The 21,648-nt window shown below is 39.2% G+C and overlaps 1 protein-coding gene across 4 annotated transcripts in view; it reads left to right on the top strand.

Annotated features, from left to right (window-relative positions):
* Window positions 1-21,648, top strand: part of PDZRN4 (PDZ domain containing ring finger 4) — a 275,991-nt gene that overhangs the window by 217,152 nt on the left and 37,191 nt on the right. For all 4 annotated transcript variants that reach the window (XM_074901541.1, XM_074901540.1, XM_074901542.1 and 1 more), the window contains 2 exons: window positions 9,939-10,192; window positions 11,784-11,886. In XM_074901541.1, the coding sequence (XP_074757642.1) occupies window positions 9,939-10,192; window positions 11,784-11,886 (357 nt within the window). The remainder of the gene's footprint in view (window positions 1-9,938; window positions 10,193-11,783; window positions 11,887-21,648) is intronic.

Raw genomic sequence — 21,648 nt, 5'->3', positions numbered from 1 at the left:
AGAGCTGTACAGGAGTGGCTGCTGCTGCTGACACTGCAGAGACCAAATCCAAGAAGATAAAGGAAGTCAAAGGAGCAAGAGAAAGATAAGGGAAGGAAGGCAAAGAGGCAAATGGAATAAAACAGAGGAAGGAAGTGGTGAAGGAAGGCAGAAGTATGGAGAGAGGAAGGAGAGAGACACTCCAGAACGAAAAACAGACATAGAAATGCTGGGACAGAAATAGCAGCTGTAATTGATTTTTAGCCAGGAAGGAGCTGCAGCTCTTACTACTGAAAATGTGTACACAGCCATGACGCTATATAAATATGATAGAATTAAGCTGGTCCTAATATTCACATCCCTTACTGTTCTTCCTGCTAAGAAGGAATGTGGCAGTTAAACTTTAGAAACTCAGCTTCAAATATTTCTGTCAGTGCAGTAAGCCATCACTAGAAAAATAAGGTAATCCTACATGACTAAATAGTCTTTAAAGGATGATCAAAGTAGGAGAGAGAGAAACAAAAGGGAAGAAATAAACACAAATATGTTTCATAAGATCCTTTTTCTATGCATCTGCACGTAGTTTCTTTTGTGTTCATTGTGTGTAACTAAAATATGTACAAGCATGCTATTGCTAATATTCCCTACTCTTGATGTTCAAATAAAAACCGTTGCTAAGCTTTCCTAAAAGCTACTGGGAACTTTGTGGTACTAAAGCATCTGATGGACTTTTGAATGGCAGGTAAGGCCCCATCACTTGCTTGGTTTTACCAAATGAGCAGTTCCTCTGAATTCACATCTTCTTTGAAAAAGAGATCAAGGAAATTGCCATATGCCATGTTCCAGAGGCAGGATGAAGTTAAACTTCACTGTAATCTATTGCTGTGTCAGCCCCCACGGCTGAGCACATCTAAATACATGTGAGTTTGTCAAAAGTATTTTTAAATATTTAGTCCTGTAGAAAGTTGGAAGTACTTTTATGACCCAAAAAATTGCCAGTATGCTTTTTCTGGAGTAAAGCCATAAAAATCAGTGGAGAACAACAGTGTCAAATTAGTGTTGAGGCAGCATGAAAGAAGAATGAAAAAATAATGAAAGTTTTATTTCAAGAGAGCAAGAGCCTTTTCAGTCGAGACAACAATTAAAACAGATAACACAGTAAGAAACACATGTTAAAGTAGAGCAAGTCTGTTGTACATTCATTAAAGAAAAGCAAGCGTAGATGCTGGGGAGCACTCTGACCTTAGCACTTTATGTGTTTGCACCCCAGCAGGACACTGGCTTGGGTTAGACGTGTGGCAGCACCTGGGACTGGCTAGGGTTTCAGTTGGGGATGGGACCAGTCTCGGTGCTCTGACGTTGGGTTTAACATTGCTGCTGGTTTGCAGTGTGGAATGCTGGCACGTGGAGCACCCTCTTGGCTAAGGCAAAACTCTACTTACCAGAGAGGCTGAAGTCAATGTGCTGTTGGTTGCTCTTCTCTGCAGCTTTGTAAGAGCCAGCCCAGTGTGCTGGTGCTTGCTGGTGGACGTGCTGGCAGAATTGTGCTCCCTTGCTGGGACGAGGGTTGCTGTGCGCAGGGGAAGCAGGCTCCCAGTGCTGGCACTGCAGCTGGGAGCAGGGCGGTGAGACCCAGCCAGCTGCCTGCACTGCCACAGCCATCTGCCCTGCTCCTGCACAGCTCCCGCACAGCTGGAGCAGGCAGGAGTTAGTTCTCAGCTCTGGGAGAGCTCTAGCTCTTGCTGTGCAACCTTAAATTGAATTTTAAAATAAATTATAAAATCTGCCTTGTGCCTATCTGCATGCCTTTAAATGGGGAATTTTAATAATGTGCCAACAGCAGCAGTTTGGAGTATCTTACTGAGGAAAAGGTCACTGTGCCCATAAGTTATCCTAGCATTTGATCAGTGGACTCTTTTCGAGACTTTAAGTCTCATTATTCACTGCTTATAAAGTCACTCAAGATATAAAAAGTCTTTTTATAGTAATGAAAGAACTCCCACAATTAGCCAGAAGGCAGCCATCTATCTTTTTAAACTACTCAGTTCAGAGGAGACCAAGGAGTTTCAGGTGTCTGTATGTGGATGAATTGTTATGACAGTGATAAGTGTAACATTCATGCAGCGATGCCAGCTGTGGCTGAGTTCATGGAAAGCTGGGGTTTTTTTAGAGGTGAAAGAGAGTGTAGTGAAATGTAGAATACTTTTCCCTGAAAAGGAGAAAAGTGACTACACATTATTTACAGAGTCTTGAAATCTGCCACTCAGCCTCTTCCATTATTCTTTGGGAATTGCAGATGAATAAAGAATGTCATTAATTTGATCTCCTAAAACTTTAATGGCAACTATCTTTTGAAGTGCCTCTTCCCTGGAAGAGAAATTGGAGAGTGATCTTGTATGTAGAGCAGAGACACACTGAAGTTCACAGGAGAATACAGCATTCAGTGCATGGGCTGAAATTCAGTGCAGGAGATAAAAATGATTTGTTCTGAGCACACACACTAGCCTTTGATTGTATTTTTCCCCACTGTCAAAGGGTTGTGGCGTGTGGTAGATCTCATGAGAGATTTATATAATGTCCTATCCACAGATAGAAAAAGTTTGCGATGATTAATGAAATAAATGGTGGTCTAATTATATCAAGAAGTAACTCAACGTTTTATGCATACCACAGCTAGTTTAGTCTTTATTGCCCTCAGGCAGAATCCTAATATCATCAGAAAAACTGTTTGTCAATATTAAAAGCAATTTACATAGTAAATACACTCCAGCCTTGTTACATCACCATCTGGATTAGCTGAGCATTTGTGTTGGTACCAGGAGGTGCTGGCGAAGGCAGACCCCATGAGTGTTCAGACTGTCCAGCTGTCACCGTGGGAAGATGACAAGTACCGGCTTTCCCACCCTGTGGGAAGGGGACAGGTTCAGTGAGAGGGCAGCATCAGGTATTCGTGGAGAAGGGTTTTAGAAGGGAAAGATGGAGGGTACTGGAATCAGCAGGGATGAGAGATAGGAAACCCCTGGGGATCAAAGAAGGGTTGCACTGAAAGAAAAAGGCAGTGAGAAGAGCAGACAGCCTAAGAGAGAGGAGAGAAGAGAGAGACCAGAGATAGCAAAGCAAGGGAGTGGAGAATGAGACTAGGAATATCAGCTGGAAGAGGATGTAAGAAAGATGGCCATAGCAACTAGCATCAGGTCTGCCAGGCAGATCGAGGGAGTCAGAAAAGGAGAATAACAGCTGCTCCCAAATGCATGTCTACCAGCACTTGTGTCCAGGCAGCTCACTGTGAAACTAATGCAGGGATTCTTAAATTTAATTTGGTGTTTTCATTTCACTCACAAACCAAGAGAATTGCAGATAATAGTATGTTCTTTATTTCAGAACTCAAGTGAATATTTTCTGAGCTGTTGCTGTGCTTTCTGAGCTGTGCTTTCCGAGCTCAGCTTTCTGAGCTGTTGTGATGTTGTTGAACATCAGCAATAAAGGACTTGAAAGGATCTTTGTGAGATGTGCATTTCTGTAAGATACAGTGAGGAGGTGGAGGGGGTATTCCTCAGTTATGCAGACTGCCAAGCCTCATGTTATGAAACACAGGAATTCAGGTCACATTTTGGCCACAGATTAAAATTGCTAAATCAGCAGTGCTTTTAAACTTGTTGGAACAGCCATAGTTATCCTGGAGGTGTGAACTGTAGCATCCAAGTGTTTTTCTGAAATATGTCCCAAAGTGGGGGCCCAGATCCACAGAGACTCTAGGCATGGAAATATTAGGTGTCTCCTAGGGTGGACTTTTCCGTACACTGTTAGAGGAGTTTGAAATACCCTAAGGCATTTGTGGTGAATGATAGTTGGTGTCTCGCCTAGCCAGCTGGAAGCAGGCTATAGGCATGCATCCAAACACTGTTTTCCTATACTGAATACCTTAAATACAATTAGGCAGTTAATATATTTGGGATTTAAAACTCCAAACTTCCTCCTGAAGGGGGAGTGGGGGATATTCAGCGATTTCTTTCTTACAGTGGTCTTGACTTTTCTTTTAAAACATAAGCTGCAATTCTCCACACAAAGTTTTAGGAAATTATTTTTGTAGTACCAGTTTTGTTTTAGTTAGAGATGACTGGGTAGAGAAAGCAAGATAATGGAGAAAAAGATACTAAATTAGAGTTTGTTGGAGAACCAAAGTTGCACAAACACTTCTGTGTTAGTTACCTTGCTTGCTAGTTGTGATGAGAACTATTTCTCCATTCCCTGTACATCTACTTGGGGCACTTTTTCAAATCCAGTTTAAAAATCTTTTGAATCCCCTAGGATAGCTTGTTAGACAATACTTCCACGCAGTGTCCAGCTCTCAGTTGGGGTTTTTTGAGGGTATGTCATGTCCTTCTCAGGGAGAAGTTGCAGCTGTCAGGCTTACCCACAGATGCACTGATCACGATGGACAACTCTGGCAAAATGAAGCACCATCTTGAGGTCAGTTGAAAGAAGGGTGCTTTTTTCTGACAGCTGCTGTTTTGATAATCAAAATTTCCAAGAAGTCACTGGGTTGCCTTTCTCTGGAAGGAAGCTTTGCAGAGTGGAAATAGTATATTTCTATGTTTCCCCACTTTTTGTAGCATTTATTTTGTCTTGCTTAGATTAAGGGTTAGCCATAGGCAGTTCAGCCACAGTACATTTCTGTTAAATACCGGGAACTGGAAGTGCTTCTGGTTATACAGAGGAAGATGAACAGAAGGCCACGGTACTGGGTATTGCCTGGGTCTATTCAGTATTGTTGAACTAGCTACACAGACAGGACAAACCTCAACTCTACAGGTAGTGGAGATGTGGTTCTCGTTACAAGTCTGTGGTTCAGCCTGAGGGAAGAAGCCAGAGCCTGTGTGTTCAGCAGCTTGTGTAGCTTTTAGGAGGGATGACAAGATTTCGAGGTCAGGTCAACAGAAGATCAAATAGAAACAAGCATTGCTTAACTCATCCAGCTAAAGAAGAAGAAATGTCATTAGCCAGCATAATAAAAGTTGTCCCTTTACTGAACTTATGTGAACCCTAACTGAGATAGTAGTATTGGGTAATGGCTGAATTTGCTACCTTTCAGATTAACTTGCTGAAGAAATGCAGGTTGGTACTGAACTGTAACCTAAAAGGTCAGCATGTTGAATGCCCCTTCTGTAGATGAGCTATCACATTTGTGTTAGCAGAAGAGTCGCAGTGTCTCCTCCAGCACATGTGTCACTGGTAGCTCATATGTCCTGTGTCCCCCTGTCCTGCCCAGAGAGCCTCACAGCTGGTGGCCTCAGCGGTAGATGTTTTCTAGAGTCTGTATGTGCTGAAAGCTGAAAGTCTGGGAGGAAGGTGGTATGTATTTGTTCTTTTTCTGTGGCTTGCAGTTAGGGAGGACTCAAATTCCTGTGCCAAAGAAAGACTGGTCAAACTGAGGGACAGCATTCAATCCTTTGTGCCAGTTTGTGATCCAAAGATGCACCCAGGGTGCGTGGTAGCCTGGATGTATTTAGGGCAAGGGACTGGAGGTGAAGAGACATCTGTGATGAAAGCAGATTTAGCACCTGTCAGCTCAGAGGCATCTTCTGCATGGGTGTTGAACTCTCCTAAAACAGTGAGCCTTGTGTGAACTCCATCATCACGTCAGACAGTATCTCTGTCATTTCGCTGGGAAACCCTTATGTCTGGATGTCTCTGCTCTAGCAGAATGCTTTGGTTATTCTTCCCTTTGCCTTTACTGATTAAATGGAGGGTCTCCAAGAATTTTACTTCAGCAGAGTTGATCTGAAATTTCAACTTGCATATGCTGTGTATTTGCTGAGGTTATCTCATGAGCTCCAAATGTGACACCTTTTGTAATGGTTGCATTCACATGACTACTTATCTTTTTTCTTTTTTCCTTTCTTCTTTTTTCATTTTTCTATTAATAGGGAGGAAGTAAAGACTACAGGAAACATATCAATATTTCTGGCCCTCTTGATTCAAAAATTCTGGCCAGTGTTAAAAGAAATCATCAAGAGCAGAAAAGTGTTAGAAGACAAGGCTATTTCATTTCTCAGTCACAGGCACTTAAATCCTGGAAGCAGTCTTCATTGAAGGACTGATTGTTTTTTTTTCTTTTTTTAGAGCTCAAAGCACAAGGGTAACCTAACAACCATTTGCCTACTTTTTTTATATAGTCACTGTTTTGTTATTTAGTCCTGTCCCTCCTTCCTTCTCTGCTGTCCACCTCTATGTGAGTGGCAATAAGCCTATGCACAGTAGTGATGGCATTAGAAGTGTCAGTTGGCCAGTGTCAGTTGTTTTGTGCATGAAAGACAAAGCCTGTTTGCTTGTTTATTTTCTGATGCTGATGAAGTTTTGCATGTAGCTGGATTCAGAGCAGGAATCCAACGAGGATGGCCAGGATCCAGGCAGTGGCCACCAGTCACTCTGGGGGAGATGTTGACAAGTGGCCCAGACTTTGCAGTGTGTCCAAAAACTGGGGGAAGAGTATTCATTAAACAGAAGCTTGATCAAACAGGGCAGGAGGATGGTTTACATGAGAAAAGATATATTCTTTATTTAACATTCACAACTTGCTTGTGGATTAATTAGCCCATCTGTTACAACAAATGTATTCCCATGTCTTTGTGTTGACTGTTAAAAGTGACTGATTTCTCTATCCACTTAAAATAGTACCCTGGATTCCACTGAAAGTAACCTTTCTGAGGCAAGGAATTTATTTAATCATGCACTAAGAACCTGTAAGTGGCTTGCTGTAAATAAGGGCTCAGCTGTCTACAGCTCCCAGGGTAACTATATGTGAGTGTTAAGTTGGGGGATAATGCAAGAGACAGAAAACCCTTAAAGAAGCCATGCGAAGGGAGCTTCCAACCCCATCTGTAGTATTGGCTTTAGTTTTTAAAATAAATTTTCTCTTCCCAGCCCCAAGTGGGCAGGACAGCTGCCAGCATAGAGTAATTCAGCTATAGATTTTCTTCTGAGAAAGTCGACATTCATAAATTAGGTGACCTTTATGCAGATCGACAAAGTGTGTTGATGAACTTGAAGTGACAATTTAAACAAGTATTGGGTGTCCAAAGGGCTTGTATTTCATAAGAAACCAACATAAAGGATGGAATGTTTTTAAAGTCTTTAAATTAAATAGACATTGAAATGAAAATAGAGGTCAGCCACAGGTTCCCAGGATGAATGAAAATGTGTATCTTTTGTGATTTTTCACACTCATGTGACTTTAAAATATTATTACTCTTCAGAAATAAAATTTGCATGTAAATGGCATTGTTGTGAATTTATGTCTGTTTCCTCAGAAAAAGTGGTAAGTGTTGACTGATGTGAATAAACAAAGCTTCTGGTTTTCCAAAAAAAATCTAATAATATATTTTGTATGCTATCCAAATATCTTTTTGCTTTGCTGATGGAGATCTGTGATAAAGTGGTCAGCTTGTACCAAAAAACATGTCGTTCAGATGGGATACAAAGGATTGTGTGTTTTATACTTGATTAGGGGAAAAAAATTGTACAGTGCTATGTTATATTTCTTCCCAAGCATTTGCTTTTAGGAGAAAAACTGTATAGTTATTTAAAACTTTAAAAGTATTAAAAGGGTTTTGGGAGGCAGGAAAGTAATTTTTCTGGCCTTAGGAATAAGAGTTACTCAAAAAATATAGGACACTCTTGTTACAAAAACTGCAGAAACTGTGGAAAGTTGTGTCATTGATAGGATCTGAGTTAGAAGCAAGAATGAAGCAGAGGCTGGAACTGAAGTGTGACTAGAAGACCCAGGCTTGAAGCGTTATCTCTAATTGCCTCTGTTAGACGGGGCTGAGTCGGAACACCCTGGCAGTGTAACTTGTGCTCTTGAAGAGGCTCTGCAGAAGCTCACTCCTCAGGGAAATTTATTTTCTTCTAATGCTGCATGTTCCTTGATTGTTCTGGCCCTTCCTCTTATATACCACTGATATTTGTCCAGGTAACTTACATTAATGTAACACAACATTATGATGTGATGGATGAGAATTTAAAATCTTAACATAAAATCTTAACGGTTTTGGCTTCAGTCATCAGAGAAACCATACATATGCCTTTAACTTAGGTGACCAAGCTAGCTGCTCTTCATATTACTTGATCACAGTCCAGACTGGGATGGTATGCTACTTCTGGGGATCCCAGGCATTCAGCAGAGAGTTTTGAGCTTTTTTATGTACAGAAATCTATACAGATAATTTCTAGCCTTCCTATCACCACATACAGCATCAGGGCTAGCTAGAAAGATCAACTGACCTTTGTATTGGTGATTTTGCATGTCCTTGTGAGTGATGTGGCTGTGAAAGTGTTGCTTCTTTGAAAGTCTTATCAGAGGAAAACTGGTTCTACCTTGTACTCGAGTACGTACTCTGGAAATGTTTTGAGTTGATACATACATGTAATTAATGGTCAACAGTATTACAGCCATCCACATAATAGACAGGACTATGGTTACACATGTTGCCTCAAATATGACAATTTTAATTGCAAATGCTTCTCCTGACAGGCTTAAAAATGCTACTGAAGGCTCTTTTGAGTTTGCTGGCATTGTTCTTGTTCACATGTTTTTTCCTTTTTGACAAGAAAGTTCCAATAATTTCTTGAATGAAAGTGATGTGGCAAAGAAATTTTTATTTCAACCAATATTTGCAGGCACTGGGGACAAGTCAATTATGGGGTCCTTCCCATTTCTGGGGAGGTTTTAGACTTAATTCATTAAGCAGAAGTTTTGTGACTTCATTGTCTATACCACAAAGTTAATTTGGGCATGAACTTGCAGTAGAATCCTATTTCTGATTTGCTACAATGCAGAGATTTTCCCAGGGATATAAATTTTAATTAGGTTTTGATACCCTTCAGATATTGACATTTCTTACTATAAAACCCTTCTTTTCTACCCCAGCACAGGATCCTCTCTCATCTCCACAGTAGCTCAAAACAGTAAGGTCCTGTGGAGCAGTCAACACCAGTCCCATTGCTCAGGCAACAGTAGAATGGTATTTTCTATATAAAGATGTTTCTATATAAAGATTTTGTCCAAGGGCTTAGCTACTGACTGCTATTGACAGATTAGCCTTCACATTTTGTAGTGGGCTAATATTTGGGAATTTGCCCTAAACACCTGAATTCATGTGAATTTAGCATCACCTGGCCTTGCAGTTACCTTTTCTAATACCCTAATGCCTCATCTAGACTGGGAAGAATTTGCTGCTTTGCCTGTAGCAGAGAGAAACCTTTCAGTTTTTTAGTCTTTTTAGTTTTGCCAAGCTATGCTGCATTTGCACCATAATTTTCTCTGGTTTATTATTCATCTATTTGTAGAAAATTGTTTCTTCAGTTTGTTTGATTTAGATTTCTCTTTCCTTAAAAAAGCAGCAGCTGACTGTGTTAGTCAAATTTATCTTTGGTTTTAATGATGTTATAATGGCCACAGCAGATAAGTGACAAAACATTGAAAATTGGCCTGGTTTCTTTTTAAACATCAGAGACATGTTTATTGACATCTGCATTAATAATAATGTGCCAGAAATCCTTTAAAACAGTTGCATGCCACAGACAATGCTGAAATTGAAAATTAAAGCACCCCTTCTTTTTTGATTGTATTTTATGAGGTGAATAAAATAGCATGAGAGAAATAATCTTAAATGTCCTTTTAAAGTAGTTTTTAAAAGTTTCTTTGCTATGTTCACGTACCATTGGGGCAATTATGAAAGAGTTCAAACTATTTCTAATTTCTAGCAAAGATTAAAGAATTTATTTCTCCTCCTTGCTTTATCTTCCCTCTTGCATGGATGCTAAAATATGGTCCAGTCAATGTCAGCATGTGGTCTGATGTACTACACAAATAATTCAGCCCCCTATATTTCACACCCATATTTTTATGTTGCCTTTTCTCTTGTTAACCTTTGGTATATTTTTCTGGTTTTCTCTAGGTCAATGGGAAGGACCTCTCCAAGGCCACTCATGAAGAGGCAGTGGAAGCTTTTCGCAATGCCAAGGAGCCAATTGTAGTTCAGGTTTTACGACGAGCCCCAATTAGCAAAGCTCATGGTAGCTCTCAGGATGTTCGGCTTGTGGATGTCAGCACTCAGACTGACATAACTTTTGAGCACATTATGGCTCTGGCCAAACTAAGGCCTTCCACACCACCAGTTCCTGATATCTGCCCTTTTCTACTTTCAGACAGGTATTGTTTATCTTCTGTTGCTGTTTACTTGTGGGATTGAGGCATTGCAGTGTTAGGCTTGTAGCCTTCTTTTGAAAAAAGTCTCAGGAACACTTTAAATAAGTTATAAATGTTGTTGGCAAACACTGTCCCATTCAGGCTTCAGTAACGGTTTTTCTGAACTCTACTCATGGATTAGAGCTACAGGAAGGAATCTTGGCCATGTTTACTTTGTGTTCATGTGTTTGTTCATCCAGAGCTATGCCCTAGTCAGAACGAAAACCACTTCTGTGCTCCAAGGTACCAGAAAGGCTTCCTCAAACCTAGAAAGAGCTGTCTTGTTACTTTTTGTTCTTCCAAATTTCTTACCAAAAAGTCAAGGAAACAAATTATTTCATTTATAGGTCCCCTTATCAAAAGCAAAACAATTCCAAAAATACAGAGATCAAAAGTACAATTTTGTCTGTCATATGGCAAGTGATATGAATTAAATTATTCCTCAGTCAAATTCTTTGATACTGAATTGACTGCAAATACCAGCAGGTGGTGCTTATTCAAAAATAGGATGTAGGCTTCTTCCTCTTTGGACTCCAGCTCATGAGTAACATCACCTAGTGGTTGACCCTTGCCCTCTGTCTGTAGCCAGGAAAACTCTGATAGCCCTAGAGCTTTTCCACCGACTTCTTAGCATGCTGTGCATCTCAGAAGATAGATGCTAATGGAGAACATACCACTTTTGACTTTGATGTAGCTCCATTTTTAGAAGTTCTAGGTAAGCTGGCTAGATGGTTATTTTAGAGAGAACTTGCCAGCCAAATGCTGGATTGAGCCTGCCACTTAACTGCTGCATGGCTAGGAACATGATATGTGTATATTTTTGAGTTGTTACTGGATATTATTAAACTGTGTGCTACTGCGATTGAAGTTCCCATGCCCTCAGCATGGGGAAAAGTTTCCTACCTCTGCTAAGATAGATCCACACTGGGTGCTGCATGGTTGGGATCCAGCCTTGGGGCTGAGGCTGTACCTAAGTGCACACTGTAAAGATCTCATTCTTTGTGCTCCAAGCCTGTTTAACAGTGCAGTTTACTGACATTTGTTAGTGTGCAGTTACTCAAAGGCACTTCACCACTTCATCACTGTAACAGAAGAGGATAATGCAAGTTGTTTTATGTGAGTTCTTGAACAATTTGTGAGCCTGGTGTGGGTTGTAGATTATACACATTCAAGACTTAATATCCAGATAATTAGTGAGTTTCCCCTAGCCATGATGCAGCACATGAACCTGGAGTTTGGTACCTTTATGAGCATAAGGAGTCCCAAAATGTCACAATTAAGTAGTTTGGCCCAAAACAGACACTTTTAAGAAATCACCTTGTGTAAATCTGACAAAAGATGGACCCAGCAAAATTAACTCAGCCAGATTATGAGCTTTTGAAAAAAAACCAGCCCATGCTACTTCTTGGTACAGTTACTTTCAGGCTATCAGACCATTCAGAGTAGCATTCCAGAGATGTGAAATCAACAGAGAAGTGGTGGGGTTTTACCACTTTTTAATTTAAAAAAATCTATTGTCTCATCTACTGTTGTTGTACTGCTTTGTTCCATATAGCTGCCATTCTCTTCACCCAGTGGAGCATGAATTTTATGAAGGTAATGAGTATCTTTCCAGCCTGCCTGCTGATGCAGATAGAGCAGACGACTTTGAGTATGAGGTAAGATCACTGGCACTGCAGCCTCTCTTTCTGTTATTATAGATATGGTATTTACACAGCTGATAGCAGGGTCCTCTGAGAAAAATAAGAGTGGGAATACTACTTAAAAAATTGGCACCAAAGGCTATTTTATTTTCTACTTGTGTAATGTCACAGGCTTTACTGGGTTTAGGCTACACAAATGAAATGTGAAACCAGAATTCTGCAGTGGGTGGCTACATACAAGTCCAAGTATTAAACATATTCCCTCTTTGTGCAGTGGAGACTGTAACTCAGATAATTTGCTTTTGCAGTTTTAACACTTTAAAGTAAGACTTTCCAAAATTAAAAATAGTAACTGGAAGCTTAATTGCTTGTTTTCCACTAATTTTAAGAATGAATTGGCCTTGTATCTCATGCCTTGGGGATCAGTCTTCCAGATACTTGGGTGTGTACTTGAGTGTTTGTAATATCAGGCTGCAACTTTGAAAATGAATATAATTTCTATTACTTGCTCTTTGATATTTGACATTGTAAGTATTGCAATTATAACAAATTATACTCTGTGCCACAAATCTCCCTTTGCTGTTAATGCATTGTACTCTCCAGTCACAACGGTGAATGTGTTTCTGAGTCACTGTAAAAACATTATGTGATGCTTCCCAAAATGATAACATGTGATTGGTGATGTTGCTCTTCATTAGATTTTCATTTCAATATCTAAATAGTCCTCTTGTCAGCCAGTTGTTAGCTTTTCATGTTTTCCACTATCATCGAGTAACAAAACATTTGTAGGGACAGGCATAAGTAGCAGATGGTTCTTTTTATTATTAAACAGTGATGCGTTTTTGCATAAGTTCAAGTTACTGTATTTTAAATAAGAGTGATTATAAATAATTAAATATCTTTAATAAAAGATTGAAAATATCCTATCCTCCTGTTTGCTCTACCTTAAGAAAGCTTTTTAAAGGTTTCATATAACTGGTTGACATTTGGAAATGAAATGAATGGCAAAAGCTTTGGCAAATATGCAGTGTTCACTTTTATCGTGTCTTTAGCAGCTAAGATGTTCTATTGAAAGTGCAGCGCATTGTTCTTTCCTTCTAACAGCCTGGGGAATCTGAAGTTCTTCCTCTGGGAAACAGAAAATCAAATAACATCTTCTTAGTGAATCTCAATCAGAGCAAGCAAACTTTTATTTGAACTTCTCAAAAAATCATTGCTAGGGATTAGTGAAATCATTATTTTTCTTCCCAGTTGGGTTTTGGTGTGATATCTCACAGCACAACAGTCTGAGAGCTTAAGTTCTGTTTTGACTCTTTGACTCCCCATGTGTAATATAATATTATATTTCTCTGTCAAATGTGTTTGCTTATGGTACTTCTTCCTTAAATGTAATAGAAACTATTTTTCTAGTAGTATTTAAATAAATTAGTAATGCAATCATCTAATAAAAATATTTTTAAAATACTTAGATAAATATAATTTTCACCATTTAATCAGAATATCAGTGACGTACTAAAATACTAACAGTTTTTAGAGAGCCTACCTCATGCAATCAAGTCCTCTTCATGACCAATATTAATCCCTAATAATAGCTGGCATAAGTATTGTGACAATGGCAAATGCTTGGGCAGGTTCTCAGTTGCCTGTAATCTCTACTAATCACACCATCATAATCATTAATTTGCTGTCAGCTGTGATTCAGTCGCCCAAGGCAAATTCACTCAGGAACTGAATTAGTGTTTCATGTGAAATTTAAATAGGGAAGGAACTGTCTAGCTTCCCTTCAGAAGAATGCTTTCTACTAAATATGAAAGTTTTGAAGGAGAAACAAGAACATCTTAGAGCCTTTAACTAGCAGAGCTCAAAACATGAAAGACATTCCCAAAATTTAAGCCCATATGGTAGTATTGATTTAGGTTACTCATTGGTTGTATTATCTGTTCTTTCAGATCCTTGTAAGACATGATTAAGCTCCCTTGCCATAACTAGGTAGCTGGAAAGATTAAGAGCATTATCCCCAGAGATACATATATCTCCATCCAAAAAAAAATCTTGTAAAGGACAGAGTCAAAAGAGATTTACTAGCTGCTGTTGCCAATCCAGAGGAGAAGCAGCAGGACAGTGAGTGGAGCAGAGGCTATGGTCCAGAGCTGTCAAGGTCTCTACAACAGTATTGTCTTAGGTGTACCCTGCTGTAGTCCCTTAGTCCCACCCTTGCCCTGATGTTATCTGGCCCCTCAGTTATGCCAGTGTTACTTTTTTGTGAAACAGATGTGAGAAGTAATACAGGTTTTTTTAAAAAAACAGATTTTTGGAAGAGTTGTTGTTAATCTAGCCCAGCTGCCTGATCTAATTTCCAGCATGGTTCCACAGGATGCGGTGTTGCAGCAGCAGCATCATGGAAGGAAAAAATTCTAAAGCTGTAAAATCAGCATTGTCCATCCACCATTTAAGGGTGAAAGCAGCAAGAAGAGACGGTGCAGAAGCTCTGCTCATGCCACCCTGGGGGATGCAGGCTGGGTGGAAGAAGCACAAAGCGTTCTCTATCTCCCACCATTGGATTTCTTCTGAGTTTAGGGGAAAGAAGTTTATTGTTATTACTGTGCTTTCTGTAGAAGGATTGTTATTAGTGCTCCCTGATTTTATCACTGTTTTTTTCGTAATAACAACTTCCTGGTGTGAACCCCAGCTAATCACACACAGCAAAAAAACATACCTGGTGTCAGGAGTATGGTCCAGTTTCCAAACTGCACATTAACGTTCCCATGGTACTTAAAGGGTACAGATGAGTAGCTCACAGGACTCCATGGAAAACTTGGTACTTTTAAAATGGATTCAAAGCCATAGCTGTGGATTTCAGAAAGTGATTGAAACAAGATAGTGAGCAGAAAAAGAACTAGAGCAACACCTGATTATTTCCTAGAAATAGTTTGCAAGTGAAGAATGCATCAGTTCTGAGACACAAATGCAAAATACTTAGCCAAATTAGGAAGTAAAGAAATATGACTAGCAACTGAGGTGTTATAAATAAGAATGTTTTCCAGGAAAGGGAATGTCCTGGAAAACTTTGATCAGCTTGGAACTTGCTTACAGATATGTTTGGCATTTAAGTACCTGAGTTACCACCATAAGAAACAAACAGGAGGATCACATAGGATAGCCAGCACTGGGTATATGGAATTATACTTGCCAGTGGATTTTGTAGGATTAGACACTTACAAGACTCTTCTACTCCATTCATAAGCTAGAAAAACACAGTGGGTTGTGCTCAGATTGTCGCAGCGCAATGAACTCAAGTATGAGCCAATTGTCTTGGAAGGATGAACTCCCTGTGAGGCTCATTAGGCTCCATACAGTACCATACCTTAAACAAATGGCTGGAAAGATGGTGAAGCGGGGGGATTGCTGATAGCCAACATGAGTATCCTTATGTTGCTGCTGCAAAACTTGTCCTAAAAGGCATCTGAATTGTTGGTAGATATTGAGACAGGGGTCAGAGCCAGCATCAGTCAGTGTTGGCAGAAAGAAATAAAAAGATCTGAAATTCTGGCATAGCCAGATACCCACAAGGACTTTTAAGATAAAGCAGAAATTGACCAATTTGCATTAAATGCTCAGTTAGACTTGCAGTCAGTATCACTAAGAAGAGAGCTAAAGATATTCAGGACAAACCCAACCAGTTTGGCTGTAAGTGGCTGTTGTGCTCCTGGAATTGCATCATGTGATGTTGGAATATACATCACAGTCTCTGGTACCAACAAGGTGAAAGGACTAAAAGCATCACAACCCACAGTAAGTCATGGCTCTAAAATTTGTCCTTGTAAGAAGAACAGAGGATACTGGTGCTAGAGAGGAGTAAATAAACTAATGGGCATAAACTTCTTTAATAACATTTCTGAACCTACTGTCTAGGAGAGAGAAACATCATATACATGGTTTGGAACATTGGCAGTAATACGGAAATTAAGGGAAGAAAGTCACTTAAATGGCAAAAGTGAAAAAATAGGTAAAAAAAACCCAAATAATGTTGTAAAGACCAAGCTGGACAAAAGAAAGCATCATTGATGACTGGTCCTACCTACTCAGTCTGAGGACACTGCCTTTCAATGGGAGGGGCAGAAGAAAATAAGTTTTAAGCAGGCACAAGCAAATAGTGTCATTTAGTCAACAGGTCCTTATCCAAGGGCAGAGACCTTCATACCTTCATTCTATGTACTGAAGTAGCTTTTGAGCTAAATGGGAGGTGTTTGGTTTCTGCTGCAAGAGCCAATATCTCTGCAGAATTACAGCTTTTAAAATCTCATATATCTGAGATAGGAAGAGATTCTTACTTCTAGCTGAATGCTTCTTACAAACGTCAAAAGTAGACATCCTCAGGAAGGAAAGGCCAACGTAACTGTAGTTGCATCTATGAGGAAGAGTAGGCTGAAGTTTCCTGTCAGAATTGAGGGGGAGGTTTTGGAGGGAGGTTGGGTGTTAGTTGATGTGGATGTACGAAGACGGCCAGCATCATTGCCCTAAAAGACTTTCCAGCTCTGATTGTTCTTGGTTTTAGGCAAAGGCACAAGTGAGTGCTTCAGTACCATGACATAGCTTACAAGGAGCCTGGAAAACCACATAAGTGGTCCACCATGCCAGGATTAGCATTTTCAAAGTAAAAAAGGCAGAATGGCAGCCATTGTGTTAGCCTGCTTGTGTCTGATGACTCCAGTTTTAATGCATGCAAATGCTAGTGCTGACAGATTGGGGCAGTATTAAAATTAGTAACTGGGAGAAGTTGCTAAAGGTTGAGTTGACCATATACAAAATTGCAAGGTACTCTGATGCTCTTCACTTAAGGTCACAGAAACCATTGAGCTTCTTTATTTTACTTTTTTTCTCAGGAAGTTAGTGCATGTCACTAAATCAACAGACAACCACATGAGGCATGTGCAAGTGACATCTTTCTGTGGTCAGTTTTTATGAAGCCCTTTGTGTCCAGACAATGAAAGGATCAGAGATCCTGCAGAAAACAGCAGCCACAAAAGAGCATAGTATTTTGAGAAAAAGCCACGTGAGATTTTTCCCACCTGATGCCTCTGTGAAACTCAGAGCATGAGCTAGAAACTGCACACCTGCTGTTTTGATTCCTCCTGTGATCTGGAAGATAGGACTTCTGGAAATTAGAAGATTCGTACAAAGGTGCTTTACTCCATCATCAGTATCTCCTCCTAAGCAGAGCAACTCATAGTGCTCTGAGGGTTAGTTAATACCTCAGGGCAAAAATGAATACTCTTAAGTTCATGTTCTGCTTTGTAGACCCAAGGGACAGATTTTTGGTCAGAATGAGGAAATAAATGTGTGTGCATGTGTGTTGAATGTAAGTACTAATTTATGGTTATGGACAGCTGTTCATTTAAATGTTTTGATATTTGCACCCGTAAATCTGTTAACTCTTAAATGTAGGTTAGGCCTTTAAGTATACCACTGGCCTGATCCAAACCCACTGAAATTGCTAAAGTTTCCTATTGACCTGTGCATTTCTGGATCAGATGCTGTCAGCTGTTTTCACAAACTACTAAAAATGGGCCTTGAAGAGAGAAAAGGTAGAAAAATTTGGGAATTGGCCATGAGTAAGGTTTTATGTAAACCTCTTCTTGCTGAACACTTAAAACTCTCATAGGGGAAAATTTTAACCTGTTGTCTTGGGTTTTTTTACTACATCTGAGCATTGCAGCAGATGCAATGCAGCAGTAACGCATTGGTTTACTCTTCTGTAACACTCATCCCACTGTGATGAGGGAAGGTATTTCAGGCACAAATTCAGACTTCCTGTTTCTGTGACATAATGCTTTTGAAGTGATCGATTTTATTGGTATTTTTTCCTTAGAACAAAAGAAGGAGTAATTTTGTACAGATTAGCAGTCTGAATGATGTTGTTTATCTGAAGAAAGTTACTTGGAAGTATTTGTGAGTTGAGGTCCTCATGGGCTACTAAAGTGTGGTCTCTGGTGACTTTCTGAAAGGTCCACCACTGCTGTAATAGGCCAAGAGAGACTTGCCTGCCCTGTGAATTCATAGTTAAGGCCTTTTCAACACATGGATTATTTAACCAGTAAACCAAATAGATCTGTCTATCGTGTAAATACATATTTAGGGCCTTTTTAACATGAGGATTACTGAGCTGATAGCCTGTAACAGCTCCCTTCAGAGCTGTGATAGCCTGCAAACACCCCTGTGTGAGCATTACAGGCACTTGTGGCAATGCAATTGGAGCTCCCGCTTAAATTGCTAACACCTGAATAAACAGTTTTTATGGAAACAGCTTCTGTGCATACTGCCAGCACTTCCAATCGCTGCAGTCAGACTCTTTTGTTTTGTTACCTGATGACTGTTTCTGTACAATGAAGCAAACCCAGAAGATGGATATGTAACCATCAAAATGGAAAACATTTCTTACATAAGAGTTTTCTAGAAATTCCTTACATGTAGCATGGAATTTCTCTACACAGCTGTTAAGTCATGGTTTTTATTTAATAGTATAAAGGGGTGAGAGAGAGTGAGAGAAATCTTGTTTTGTCAGGGATCACTCCAGCTAAGTTCAGATAGGATGACAATGACATGAATGGGCAGAACCACTATAATACCTCTGTGACTTGCTGTCAGGTTGTGCTTGTTTCTTCTATATTTCGTATTGCAATTGGATTTTTTTCATGAACTTCTTAAAACTTGGCATAAATCAAAAATGAGCCTTTAGCAAATAAAAAGCAGGTTTTTAATTCAGCAGCCACCAGACGTAATTTAAAAGAGAAGGCTTCAAGAAATAAGGATCCTAATAGAGATGAGTGTTCCAGTGTAGAAGAGCTGAAATGGTGGACAAAATTGTGTCTTCCCATTGTCATCAGACCTGGCTGGTGTGGTAACAGGAATGTGAAAAGGCTTGCTGGCAGATACGTCTCACCATGTGCCTTACCTTATGTGGCTGCTGTTGTGGTGGAGGGACGGATCTGACAGCTCAGAGTGGACTTAGATAAACTGGGACTTACTGTATTGTGTTTATTTTCTGACCATCAGTTTGTAACTGTCTGTGATTGTGGCTTGGTCATGGATGCCCCATGGAATAGAGACATTTACTGACACCATTATTCTGATTTTTATGCCAATTCGTAGTATTATATAGCATCTGCTGTTAAGAAGCTTCATGAAGGAACTGAATAGCTATGTGTATGCCTGTGATCGGTGGTCTTGGTTGCTTAGGAAAGTCTTTCTGGTTTGTGGGGTCTTGGGCTTTTTTTTTCCATTCCTACCTGTCATATCATACAAATCCAGAGGAAAAAAAACCTGAACTGTATTTTAAAGCTATTAATTGAAAAGCTTGTGAGGAAGTCTCCTGGACAAGTAAATAAATTATTAGAGTTGTTTCAGTTGGACAATGATCAGGACTTCTAAAACCCTTCCTCGAGACTTTTTCCTTTTAACTCAAAAGGCGTTCTGAGCTGTTAACAACCGGCCTGTGATCCAGCTGACTGTCACTACAGGCTAAAAATGTAAAGTTCACAGTTAAAATGGGGAAGTGGCTTTGGACCATTTTTTTGCTGTAGTTCTTTGAATAACACTGTGTAATAATTAGAAGAGGACTTTTAGCATGCATTTGGTATACTACAGCACAAGATTATGTGTTTCACTGGCACTTTTTAAAATGCCTGGGGATTTAAGTCAGCCTAATGTACACATAGACAGTAATAAATATGTAACTTCTCCCTAACTGTGGCCAATTGTACACTGTAAATGAGCAAAGGAGTAGTGGCAAAGGGAGTCCTTTCCTTCTACTTTTTAATCTGTCTTTTAAGAATTGAAGTCACTTTTCAAGTATAAATTAATTAAACTTAACACCATTCCACTGAGGTTCTTTGATGTTATTATGTCCTGTATTGCTACAGGAATTCACAAGCAGGTGAACTAAGGACAGTCATATTGAGAGACTTGCCAAGTCAGTCAGTGGCAGAACTGGCAGTAAAACCCAGGAGCCTTTACTTGTAATGCATCTCTCTTTTGGCCATTAAATCACTCTTCATCCTTGTTAGTCATTGGATCATTTAGATGGATGTCTGGGTAGTTTCTGCAACCATTTGTTAATTTTGAGTGTGTTACTGTATGTCATCACAAAATTCTGACATTCAAAGCAGATGAAGTTGCTGTCATCTCACCTCCCCTAAGTAATGAATATCCCAATTTAGGGCTTTGAACTGTGTCCACAACAGAGGATCATGAGAGAATGGGGAGAAAAACACAACACTGACATGGGCAAATTTATCAAAGTTATTACCATTTATTGTGTTTTAAAACAGGAGTATAATATATCAAGTCAATGATATAATTTTGTTTCATGATTTCATAAAACAAACACAGGGTTACTCCTTACTTCACCTGAAAGCTAATAAAGATTTTTCCTTGTTGTCAGAGCTTATGTTTTTCCAGGAAAATGAAGAGAAGTGAGCTTAGTTCAGCAGCACTTTATTGTTGGGCAAGATTACAGCATATGGTATGTGTTTTTCACTCAGCGAAGGAAGAGAAAGGTGCTGGCAATATTTTCATATTTATGAAAATCTGTGGATTATAAATTTTCTGTTTTGAATAAATGCTTTGTTTAGACAGGTTTTTTTACTATTATACCATATACCTCTATAAATGTTTTACAGTGAAAATGTTTCTAAGGCTTTTATTAATACTATTTTTCATATGTTTTCTGCTTGAAAGCTCATCTAGTCTCTCTTGGAGATATGGAATCTAGCTATACAGACAAAAGATGGGAGAAAATTATTTCTTTCACATGTTCTTTTAAAAATAACCTAAGTCATGTATAACCATAACCAGCTTAATTATAATGTCACTATTTTATGTCACTTATTATAATGTCACTATTTTAAAGCTTAGTATCCTAGGAAATTCAAGGGCACAGGCCAAATCTCCCTAGTAAGAGGGAACCTTTTACAAGAAAATGGACTTTAAACAGGGTTTCAGTATTATGCATGATGGGCCTTCAGAGGAGAAATCAAAAAAACCAGGAGAGGTCTTTTCTGTGGAAGTTTGCTTTTTTATTTAATGAGGCAGCTCTTCAAAGAGAATGTGATAGTCATTCCTGGAGGGCATGGTTTGGTGAGCAAGAATACAGGTGGAACTGTATTGTGCATCAAAAAAGCAGATGATGAGTTTGCTTTGTATTTCATCTCACGATTTCATCAATCTGTACAAGTGTGTGTTTGGGGGTGGAGGACATTTCCATGTGCAACAGAAGTTTGAACAGCTGAAACTCAGCATGGATATGGTGCCCATAGTCCTTGTTTTGTTGCCAGGAAAATAAAAATGTGTTTAAAAGTCATTGCATATCGCTTCATGTGCTTGATTTATAGGGACAAGTATATGATTAAAATTTGCATATTTTAACTATACATATTTTAATATGTATTTATCCCAAAGTAAATAAGAGCATGGATGGAGTGAAATTTTAACTTGGTGCTTTCTAAGAATTTCTAATTTTGTAAGCTCAACTTTAAATTTAGCTTTTTGTAGTATTTTGCCTATACTGTGTCTGAAAGGCATAAACTGAATTACAAGAAGATATATTTCTCACAGCTGTCTAAAACTGAAAAATTACATTTTCAACTTGATTTTAATTAATATTCCGAAATAGCCTTCACACAGTTGTAGATCAAGGCTGTCCAAACATGTGGAATTGTAACTGGTTAGGAGTTTGACTCTACAGCTACATGTTGTGCTGTCCAGATAAATGCTTGCTGC

Source organism: Athene noctua, chromosome 3, assembly GCF_965140245.1.
Source record: "Athene noctua chromosome 3, bAthNoc1.hap1.1, whole genome shotgun sequence".
Classification (NCBI taxonomy): domain Eukaryota; kingdom Metazoa; phylum Chordata; class Aves; order Strigiformes; family Strigidae; genus Athene; species Athene noctua.
Note: the sequence above shows the minus strand (reverse complement) of the source record. Positions and strands in the feature narration are given on the sequence as shown.